The 11,562-nt window shown below is 35.1% G+C and overlaps 2 protein-coding genes and 1 pseudogene across 3 annotated transcripts; 1 reads left to right on the top strand and 2 right to left on the bottom strand.

The window, feature by feature from the left end:
- Positions 1–1,378: 1,378 nt before the first annotated feature.
- Positions 1,379–1,834, bottom strand: LOC145164007 (uncharacterized). Its single transcript, XM_079082740.1, has one exon. It carries the CDS (start codon positions 1,832–1,834, stop codon positions 1,379–1,381), a length of 456 nt encoding a protein of 151 aa, XP_078938866.1.
- A 908-nt stretch (positions 1,835–2,742) lies between these two features.
- Positions 2,743–5,848, top strand: LOC145166518 (putative transmembrane ascorbate ferrireductase 4; annotated as a pseudogene). Its single transcript, XR_013740579.1, has 4 exons — positions 2,743–2,883; positions 3,042–3,093; positions 3,271–3,465; positions 5,458–5,848. The product of XR_013740579.1 is annotated as a putative transmembrane ascorbate ferrireductase 4 (transcript).
- A 428-nt stretch (positions 5,849–6,276) lies between these two features.
- On the bottom strand, positions 6,277–8,930 carry LOC145166516 (P-loop containing nucleoside triphosphate hydrolases superfamily protein). Its single transcript, XM_079085519.1, has 7 exons — positions 8,563–8,930; positions 8,186–8,329; positions 8,041–8,115; positions 7,748–7,929; positions 7,476–7,647; positions 6,852–7,277; positions 6,277–6,619 (listed from the first exon to the last, which is right to left on the bottom strand). The coding sequence occupies exons 1-7, from the start codon at positions 8,869–8,871 to the stop codon at positions 6,485–6,487; spliced, it is 1,443 nt and encodes a 480-aa protein (XP_078941645.1). The 5' UTR covers positions 8,872–8,930; the 3' UTR covers positions 6,277–6,484.
- Between the last annotated feature and the right edge of the window lie 2,632 nt (positions 8,931–11,562).

Genomic DNA, 11,562 nt, shown 5'->3' with positions numbered 1-11,562 from the left:
ATGATGAACAACCCCTTTAAATGATGATGTACACGCCGGCCTCTAACTCTAAGCCAAACCCACAATTAACCCAGTTAGGAACTAAGTCCAAACTCTCACTCATTAGGTCTAAAGGTAGTCCACTAACCAGCCCCTCAATGACCTAAAAGCCATTGGGCCCACCAAGGCCCAATAATAAATGGGATCTCCCGAGGCCCAAATCTCAAATCTGAAAGGCAAGCCCAACTCAAAGGCCCAAGGCACATATATGTATTCCTCTAGTCCAAAGCTCTATTGCAACAAGCCCAAACTCCAGGCCCAACACTCAAGGCCCAAAATGATACTTAGCCCAAAAGTCCTCAGTGAGGTTATGCGGGGCGTACCTCTCTTGGTACGCTCAGCGTACTCACGAATCTAGATTGGCCATCGGGGACACTAGAGCAGTACGCGAGGCGTACAGGAATTACGCTCAGCGTACTCCCCAGATTCACTCTTTCTACTCATTTGGTCTTAATCAGTTAAGACATTAACTCAAATCCCAAATCTGGACTCCCTAATGGCTCTTACTCCATAAAGTCAGAGACTTTAAGCCTTTGCATGGCTGAAAAGGTCACAAAACCCCAAAACACTCACTCTCTTATCTCAAAAAGCTCATAACTCATGCATGGCTTGATTCCAACGACCAAGATTGGATTTTTATGACATTACATCACTAATTATACTCAAAGGGGTTGATCATAGTCTCTGGAGCTCAATATCTCATAAGGTCTCCACCTTTTGGGACAAAACCCTAAAATACTCTAATATGATGCTCAAAACAAAAGAGTGAGAAAGCTTGAAGCTTTATACCTCTATATGAAGCTTCTAACTCAGATATGCTCAGATCCAAGGCCTGGACTTCTCACTCCTTCTTCTCCAAAGCTCCTTCTTTACTCCAAGAACACACCAATATCACTTAAGGATCTCAAATGCACTCACAAGCTCCATGATCGAAGGATTAAGGTTTTAGAGGGTTTATTGACTGAGGATGATGGCCAGGAATGAGGCCATCTCATTCTTTATATAGGGACACATCCAAAGTTAGGGTTTCCACTCTGTGCCTAGTACGCCCAACGTACTAGGTGGCTCCGCTTAAAAATCATGCACATGAGTACGCTAAGCGTACACACACGTACGCCCAGCGTACTCCGCTGCCACCTTTTTCAAATAAAGGACTTATCCTGCCATAACTTCAAACTTCCTTTGCTTCCTCGATATAACTCTGTTTCCAATGAATCTCATATCCTCGGAAAGGTGACGAGATGCCCTATGCTCCTAGCAACTCGTCACAACCCCGAGACTTCCTCATGCCCGGGTTGTAGTCCACGAACCCAAATCACGGACGATCTGAAACAGGATGTTACACAACAGCTTCCATTGAGGGCTTCTTTTTAGAAGCTATAGTTATTTGTCTTTCTTCCTCAACAACAAGGTGGTATGCGTTTCCAAGGCTGGGAATTGGGTTGGTTGCAAGTATTTGGGTCCTGATGACAGCAAATTCGTTGTCAAGACCCATAAGAAACTCATATAGCTTCTCTTTATCCCTGAGTTGACTCAGGCTTTTCCCGATGTCACGTGTGCAGCCATTACATGTACATCTAAGTATTGGTAGGGTAGCTTTCATGTCATCGCATATTCCTCTGAGTTCAGTGTAGTATGCAGATACATAATTTCCGTTTTGGTGAGTAGCAGCGAGACTTTGTTTCAATTCGTAGGCTCGAGGAGCGCTTTCTTTTCCGAATCTTTGAAGGAGATCAGACCATATTTCTGAGGCTGTGTTAGCATAATTTACACTAGATCTGATATCCTTTTCCATTGCTGTCGTGAGCCAGCCTTTTACCATAGCATCACATCTCATCTATGCCATGTAGTCTTCCGAGTTCTTCTTAGGTTTCTGAATGGAACCGTCAACAAATCCTACCTTGTTTTTGGAAAAGAGAAAGTTCATCATCTCTTGGGACCAATCTGCATAGTTGTTGTCGGTGAGAGTGTCATTGACCTGCATTTGTTTCGGTGAGAGTGTCACCACCATCGCCTCATTGTGTTTGAACCCAAATTTTATTGCTTACTCCACCACTTTGCAGCATTGAACCAACATACCCACATACATGTTGAACGCTGAAGAACAGGTAAAGGGGTGGGTAGTGAAAGTGAATATGGTCGAGAACCATCGATTCAGAGGGGGAAAGGGTGAGGCTGACAGATGGAGATGGTGTTGTTGAATTTAAGGAAGAAAATGGTATTAATCATGGTGTCTTATTATTAGTCATCCATAGTGGTAACAATGATGATGTAACATTCACGTCAGTTATAGGATTTAAACCGAACTCAAGTGAAAGAAATGATGACGTGGTGTAGGGGAAGAGAAAAGTGAGAGGGAATTGACAGTAATGGAAAGCACCTCGTCGATGGCGACTAGAAGGTGGGTACCTAACGGTGTCAGCTAGAGGATGTGTAGCCGACGGTATCGACTAAACAACAGGAGAGAGGCATTAAAGAGGACGTCGATTAGTGTTAAAACAAAGTCCCAAGAAACCTAAACATAATGTTGTTTTCACATATTTAGTCCCTATATTTTATCGTTTTTTACTAATTATGTTTAAGGGTAGGAAGACTGAACATTTCGGGGGCGGGGGCGGGGGCGGGGGTACGGGGAAATTTCGGGGGCGGGGGTGGGGGATGCACTCCCCGTCCCGTTTGCCCCCGTTGACATCCCAAGCTGCTACTGCTAAACCCACCTTCTCTCTCCTCTTAGTCGCCAGGCTCTCTGCTACACTCGTCGCCATTCTTCTTCTCAGTTGGGCTCTCTACTTCACCGCCAGCTTCCTTCCTCACACACTCTCTCACCGAGACCTCATTTACTCTGTAAGCAAATTCCTTCAAATCCCACATTCTTTTGTTTCTTTAATAATTGAGTCTTAATCCACTCAAGATCTCCAGCTTTTGTTCTTCATCTATGTAATTAGAACATGCATTTTGTATCTGAGCTCATGAATCTGTTTCTTTCGTCATAATATCAACAGGTTCTGCATCCTTTATTGATGGTGATTGGTTTCATTCTCATAAGCGGAGAGGGTAATTCCAAACATATCTTCAAGAATTAGATCCAAATTCATGATATTCTTTTAAAAGTTTTCAAAATTTTAATTTCATGACAACCCTTTTTTCTTGAACTTGAGGTGAGAAAAACCCATGTTTTTTCTTGAAAAAAGGTAATGAATTTATTTGTTAATTTTGGGGATGAAATTGCAGCAATATTGGTGCATAGATGGTTGCCTGGTTCAAGAAAGAGAAAAAAAAGAGTGCATTTATGGCTACAAGGTGTGGCATTGACAAGTGCGATATTTGGGATTTGGACAAAATTTCAAGGGAGAGAAGGGGTAGTAGCTAATTTCTATAGCTTGCATTCTTGGATGGGTCTTCTCTGTCTCTCTTTTTGGAGTTCAGGTATTTATAAATTCTTTTATTTTATAAAAAATTACAGATTAGATTCTAATTCAGATTATTTGTTATCTACAAATCGTAAAAAGTTTTGATCGACATTCAACAAGTATCTTACTTTGGTCTTTGTTAAAAATCATTAGCAGTCAAAAAAGATTCATTAGATATTAGTTCAAGTCATCGTTTGGATTTATTTATATAAAAAGAAAGCAATTTGACAAAGTTGTTGAGCTTTTTGAAAAAAGTAGAATGCTTATAATAGAATGCCTATTATTGGCATAAAATAAAATAAGAAAGTAGAATGCTTATTATAGACATAAAATACAAATGTGTATTTAATTAAAAAATGTGTTAACTATTAAGATAAAAAAAAATTTGCTATTTGTATTTTTATCAATGTACACATATATATTTTTTATATTTTGAATGAGAGTTTTCTTGTAAGAGACTAGAGTAGCATGAAATTATTAGAAATGTTTATGTCAAGCTATTGCTTTCACGGTCCCTTTCCAGAACCACATGTGAAACAACACTCCATTATTGCTTCTATAATTCTATTTTATGTAAAACATCTTTAATGTACGTATTAGGATCAAACTTCGTAATGAAATGAAACATTATAATATAACTAATCTTTACATAATTCTTTTTTTAAAATGTTTCACGATTCTAATTGAATTAAATTTTAGTTTTTTTATAATGTAATGATAAATATGGAGATATTTTTTTTTATCATATTCATACTTCACTTTTAATGAGATTTAGTTAATTTTAATTAACTTTTTATTATAAATAAATAAACAAATCCTTAATTTTTAATTAAGTAATATATATAGAGCGTTGAAGTATACATGGTAGCTACATATAATATATATAACTATTACATATAATATATAACTAGATGTCTGTCCGCGCAAAGCGACGGCGATAAATAGTTTTTTTGTCGAATAATTTTCTTACGGAGAAATAATTATTAAAATTTATCATTAGCTATTATGTAATAAAAAATTTACCATTTTTAAATAAAATATTTATCTTTATATTTTATATTTTTATTGTTTTTTATACCATTGATGTAAATTAATTAATATTGATGTCTATTTTAAGAAATATAAATAAATTTATATACATGAATTTAATATTTAAAATTTTCATTTTGCTCCAAATTGAATTACTTAATTACTTTCCTTAATTCAAGTCTTGAAACTTTTGGCAAGTATTAATGAATTATTTATGTATAATTGGTTTGTACAGAATGCTTTATAACTTATACCTCTTAAACTTCAAGATATGACTAATATGGTTTATGGTATAGTATAAGATATATAATTATTATATATATTAAAACAAAGTTCTTAGGAATAGTATAGTTTTTCTGTTTTATATTTTTGCCACAAGAGTTTTCTATCTTAGATTTTGGCCGGGAATAATATAGTTTTTGTGTTTCACACTTTTGCCACAAGGGGTTTCTATTTCATTTTTTTACCACAAGACTTTCCTAGCTATTTTCGATTTTGGCCACAAGACTTCCTATATTAACCTGTTTTGTCCCTAGACTTTCGTATGTTGTCACTTCCCACCATCTACTTTGTAAAATGGCCCTTTCCATATATCTAGTTTGTAAAATATCACTTTCACCCCGTCAAATTTGGACAACAACACTTTCTACCCATTACCTTTCATACATCGTTTTGTAAGAATTAACACTACTCCACCATGTAATTTGTTTTTAAAACATGCTTACATCCATGAAAAATAATTTCATTACTACAAATAATCAAACCATTTTTATCATTTTCTTTATTTCATTATCTTATCCATTTTATTCCTAGATTGTTCGATTTTATTTCATCCAAACAAACAAACTCTAGAAAATCGGTAATATTATTGTTACATATTTAATTTTATTAATGTGCTTGGTACAATTTTAATATTTAAATTTACGATCTTCACCTTATTTTGAGAAAAACCTTGTTTTTATTTTTGTTGTCGATGCAGTGGTTGATGGGTTTCCTAACCTTTTGGCATAGAGGCGAAGCACGAATGACCAGAATACGGGTTTTGCCTTGGCATGTTTTTCTTGGTCTTTACACATACGGGCTAGCCGTGGTGACAGCTGAAACCGGACTTCTTGAGAAGCTAACTTTTTTGCAAACCAAGGGAGTTGTATTGAAACACTGCAACGAGTCATTGATTGTTAATGGTTTAGGGCTCGGGTTAGCCATGCTATGTGGGGTTGTGATATTAACCACAGTCTCACCCAAGCAATATCAAAGTATTCCCAAAACAAAGGTCATGTACTCGGATAACAAGTACTTGACTCCGTAGTTGAATTCGTGTACATATGCATGCTAATGTGTGAAAGTGGCTTTACTTAGTTCTTTAATAACATCTTTATCCAAATGTTTTTCACCAAAAAAATCCATTTGAACTATAAGTCTTCTTTGTTATACACGACATGACATAACATAACAAAACTGACATTTTATTGAGTTTAACATGCATTAGAGACTAGAATTGGGATTGATGTCTACGGAATTTTTTGTCTCACCCAAAAATGTGGAATATGAGTTCTTTCTGCATCTCGTATCTCGTGTCTGAAGCAAAAGACGTGAATGCCCCCCAACCCATCATAGTCGTTGGAAATAACCCTAAAAAGTTTGTCAATCTTTGTCCAATTTTGTCTCATGTAACAATAGAGATATGGTCCGTACTTTCCAAAGAATGAATGACAGAAGATAACATTTGATGTGATTCAACCCATAAAACAAGACCAAACAAAACCAAATGAAAAGGGCACAAACACATTATCCACCATTTATATGTTACAAACCAAATACTCGAAAAGAGAGGACTGTAACAAATGTTTTTCATGAATATAAAGCAGCCGATCCCATGTGGTTTATATATATAACTCATTGTACACTAGTGTACTTAATGATTTTCCAGGATTCACTATCGATGTATATAGAGTAAACAATACAAAAACAAAGTTTTCATCAAAGACTTGAAGCAAGAATAGTTGTTAGCTACGCATGGTGATGATAAGCTTTCTGTCTATAAATTTGGCACCTCCAACCTTCCCTTGAATCTTAGATGGTAAACAAATAACACGTCTTTGATCCCCAACTTCAATCAATAACTCTGATCCTCCCCTATACTGCATAATTTAAAAGTCAAAGTCAACAAGATCATATAGGATTCTAAATTGTTTTTTCTTTTAGACTTAATGCAGAAAAAACGACTTGATAAAGAAATTATGGGAAATGACTAATGAGGTTTCATCAATTAAGTCCTAACTTTTTACAAAAATGCCCTCTATTTTTCCCTTTCATTTCCCAATTTTACAAATAAATGAAAGTATGTTGATATAAAAAGAAACTTGTCCTTACTTGATATAACTTTATTTCAGACTTGTCAAAACCAGGCATGAGAAGTGTAACAGACTTGTTTGCTGGATCAAATGTCACAGGCTGCAATTCCAAATATCCACTTGACCTACTTTCCAATCCACTTAGAAGATTTCGTGCATCATTACTTTGTCCATTTCCCAAAATACCCTCCCAGTTTAACGGATCTTTAAACAAAACATTAGGATATGACGCAAAAGGCAAGGGCAAAAACGTCTTTTTGGCGTTCTCTAGACATTCTTCACCACAACTTGAATTTGTCACACCAAATGCACCAGAAACAAGTGCTCCAGATTGAACAGCACATCCCCAGTAACGTAATGCAGCATTTAATGACATTGGATTGTTCAAATCCATCACTAAATAGCACCCGAATAACTCTGGATTTGTAATGAAGGATGACCCTTTCTGCATACATAGAATCAAACCTGGCTTAATGTATTAAGAGTTAAGACACCACATTTTACCTATTTGCCCTTGTTATTCTTTCCACCCAACTCCTCACATGTTAAAACTGATTCGGTTGTTGGTCAATTTATTTCTGTAATAGGTTAAGCATAAACCTAATTTTGGAAAGATGAATATCAAAAGAAGAGAATGTGATACCTCTAACATGTGCTCTAATTTATCCCATATTTCTCCACTAAGTTGCCCATTGAATCCAGAACTACTAGTGCCTCCATTAAAGGCCTCATTTACAAGTCTGATAATCGAGGGACCCGCCAACCGACCTAAATCGGTCTTTTCAGCCAACTTTCTCAAAAATCTCAAATACAATCTGGCATAAACACAAGATTATAATACACCATCATCATACATACATACATACATACATACATGAATAGAGAGGGAGAAACCGAGAAAGAGAGATTTAAAACCTTGATTTACCAGTTGCACCTATCAATCTTATTGTTTCTTCAGTGCTTATACCATCATATATGACTACATCAAAGCTATTCTTTTGAGTTTTGTTTCTTAAAAATCCTACAAGCTTTTCAAGTTGCAATGCTGAAAAGATTGTATCCATTCCAGGAAGAACGCCAAACTCTTCTCCCACCACCTACTCAACAATGTTGCATACAATTTCATCAAGATAAATATTATAATCATGGAAAAAGGACGAAAAGATTGAATTTTTATAGGAATAAAATGATAATGGTCACATACCCACCCCTTCGAGGACTCCTTGTGTCATATTGAGACGAGCATCAGCTTGTTTTAATTGATTAAGTGGTTCAAGAATCATCTATTATTGTGAAAACACACAATAAGTATATCATCTATTAAAAGTTAAAATAACAAGGGGAAAAACATACTTTTGTAGTCTCCAATCTGACAGCTGAAAGATTGTCATTGCAAGTAACAGGAGTTGTTCCAATCTTACAGTTAAGAATATAATCTGCAGTGGGATCTTGCGAGTGTATGACCAAGCATGTTTTAAGCCCAGCCATTGCATAATGCTGTGAAGAGATGAAGTTAATCAACATACCATATTGAAATTATGTAATCGAAGATACTTTTGGGTTTTCACTCGATTCAATTCGAATCCAACAATTACTGTTTTACATAATTCCCAGGTTGACCTAAATCCCAATTAAGATCAATGGATATCCATCAATCAATTGAGCAAGAAACTGAACACTCGTCTCTAACTTTTGGAACAAATGCAGAGGAAGTAAGTAAGAAATGGAACCTGAGCAGCAAATATGGCGGAAAAGGTTTTACCAGAACCGCCTTTACCCAAAAACGTGACGAATTTTGTGGGTTTTGGGTTGTTATCAGCATTCGGTGTTGTTGAATTTTTCGCCACTGATATGGTGAGAAATCTTCGCGGCATTCGTCGGACGAGGATATAATTGGAGTTGGAATAGAATTGAGGCCGGGAAGACGATGAATGTAAAAGGGTTGGTGGATTACAGAGAGCCATTTTTGGTAACAAGATGATCCGAAGAGCAGTTTGGTAGCAAGTAGGAACTAGGAACTGATGAAATTGTGGGTACATATAGCATGACCTACAATACCAGGGAACAACAGGAAGTCGGGAAGTACTGACCTATCCAGTATCCACCACTGTTGGTAAAACAATTTTCGATTTACAGCATAATAGATTTTTTTAAGGGTTTTTCATAAATTGGGAAAATGGTTTGTCTTGGGATTTATTTTTTTTTATCTTTGTTGACGTTTAAACAATTATATATATATATATATATATATATATATATATATATATATATATATATATATATATATATATATAATTTTTTAAATGTGTTTATATATTATCATTGTCACATGTTATTTTAGGTGACAATGGTAACATGAACACGTTCAACAAATTAAATGGTCAAATGTATAAAAAAATAAAGTTGTCTAAATATGAACAATTTTTTTTATAAATTTTTAAGATTTTTTATAACTTCTTACAATATTTTTATGATATTTTTTTCTTATAGATTTTTCTAATACAATGTTTTAAACTTTGTTTATATTGTTTTTAACTTTTATTATATTTTCATATAATTTTCAAATATTTTCTAAATGTTTTAAAATTTTCTTATAAGTTTTTAATTTTTTTTTTTTTACGTTTACATACAATTTTTTTTATAACTTTCATACAATTATTTGTAACTTTCTTTTACAACATTTTTAAATCGTTTCATAGATTTTGTATGAAAATTTAATACTTTTGTAACATTTTAAAATACTTTCGTTAAATACTAGTTTAGAACGTTGTATTAAAAAATTTAAAAAGTTTATAGACTTCTAATTAAAAAGTATAAAAAAGTTGTAATAATTTTTGTAACGTCCCAACAATTCATAGTAAAATTTTCATTTTTTAAACAAAAAACCATACAAACGAGTTGTTCCAAAACTGATCAAAATGAATATATTATTTAAACATCAGAGTAACTATTGAAAATTGTCAATGCGGAAAACTCGGGTGGATGCAGTGCAGTCACGCGGGACTCTTCCTTTTCGTACCGGAAGTACCTGAAACCATAAACATAAAATCGTAACCACAAAGCTTAGTGGGTTTCTCAAAATACCACATATCATAGATACAATAGAGATTGTTATATGCCAACCATAGTCTTACCATTATGCCATGAGTCGTATCATGGTCTTCCCTTTCCAAGACGGGGGCCAAAACCCTGGGTCTTACAGACAAGTGTCAAGAGCCACTTTCTGTTCTTCTATGCAAGTATCACATAAACAACTAGCATTCTACATATAACTGTCAAGGTCCATACCCTAGTCTTACATACAATTTGTCGAGAGCCATGTCCAGGTCTTTCATACAGATGCCAGGGGTCACCCCCTGCTTTTCCTATATAACATAAACCAGTGGGCCGACATTGGTACCTTCGACCCCCGAGTATAGCGAGGAGACTCACCTACACTCAGCTCAAAATCGCGTCGACCACAACTAACTGTTCTCTAGCCAAATGATGAGTGTTAAACACTTCCTAACAATCCACACAAGGCAAACCCTAAGTCTACCTTCTAAAATAGAGATTGACTAAAAGTTAACCCAAACCAAAAGTCAACGGTCAAAGTCAAAGTCAACAGCCTAATATGTCAAATATTCAGCCTCACGTCTTGACCAACCCTTGGTCACGTCGTAAGAGTTCACCTGGTTCGATTCCAACTCATCTCGACTCAACCTAGCCAACTCAGTCAAGGAAAGTCACATGAGTTGACCTCACGACGTGAGCAACCTTCTTTCATGCCGTGAGCCTCAAAAGCTCAATAAAAACGAGATCATTCAACCCTCACGTCGTAAGACCCTATATCTATGTCTCACATCATGAGAACAGTCTAAAGCCAAAAATCCAACAATTTAAGTCCTTAATTCGTTAATCCTTTTACCCTAACTTTCCAAAAGGCTTTATAACTCCATAATACACTTAAAAATTGATGCTTTATGGGCATATATGTCCAATACATGTCTAGATCTCATTTGGGACCAATATTGAAGAAAAGATCATCCAATTTTCATGCAAGGTTCCAAAACCCAACCATTCACTAGATCTGAACTTCATGGCACTCTAAGGACCTTTATAACCCATAAAGTGCCAACATTATGGTTTCCATTCATTCCAACTTGCTCAACCAAAGAGAAAAGTGGGACAAAACTTAGGTGTAGCCACACAAAACAATAAAGGTGGAAGCTTTGACACTAACAATGGTCCACAAGCAATTTCAGGTGATGATGATGATGATGATGATTACTTGCAAGACTCTTCCAAATATCACCTTTTTCTTCTTCCTCTATTCTTCTCCAAACCAAGAAATACTCCAAAATGGCCAAGAACCAAGCAAGGGACGAAGGCTAGGGTTTTCTGAGGTGAAAGAGGGTTTGGAGGTTGATTGTGAACCCTAAAATGGGTTTAGAGGTGCTTAAATACGAAGGAAACCCTAAAAGATCATGAGCTTGGGCTGCATCAGTTATTTAATTTTGTTGTTAGATCCTATTTACTTTAAAAATATTACATATGCTTAAAAACAAAAGAAAAAAATATATAGGAGGCTATATAAAACATTTCACAAAAAAAAACATATTTATTAATTAAAAAGTAAAGTTTAGAATTGATTAATATTTACTTAATAATTATGATAATAAGTTTTTGCTAAAACTAAATTAGTAGAAAATTTATTTGTCGAATCAAAAGACTATAAATGGGATAAGTAA

The sequence above is a fragment of the Lactuca virosa genome, chromosome 3, assembly GCF_052849685.1.
Source record: "Lactuca virosa cultivar CGN04683 chromosome 3, Lactuca_virosa_CGN04683_v6, whole genome shotgun sequence".
Lineage (NCBI taxonomy): Eukaryota > Viridiplantae > Streptophyta > Magnoliopsida > Asterales > Asteraceae > Lactuca > Lactuca virosa.
This window is presented reverse-complemented; position numbering and strand designations above follow the sequence as displayed.

Excerpts from the sequence above, each read along its gene's own strand:
- LOC145164007 (XM_079082740.1), bottom strand. The coding sequence starts at position 1,834 with ATGGAAAAGGATATCAGATCTAGTGTAAATTATGCTAACACAGCCTCA.
- LOC145166516 (XM_079085519.1), bottom strand. The coding sequence starts at position 8,871 with ATGTACCCACAATTTCATCAGTTCCTAGTTCCTACTTGCTACCAAACT. Across the intron at positions 8,330-8,562 it reads CCGCCATATTTGCTGCTCAG|CATTATGCAATGGCTGGGCT; the intron begins GTTCCATTTCTT and ends ATCTCTTCACAG. Across the intron at positions 7,278-7,475 it reads AATTAGAGCACATGTTAGAG|AAAGGGTCATCCTTCATTAC; the intron begins GTATCACATTCT and ends CTATGTATGCAG.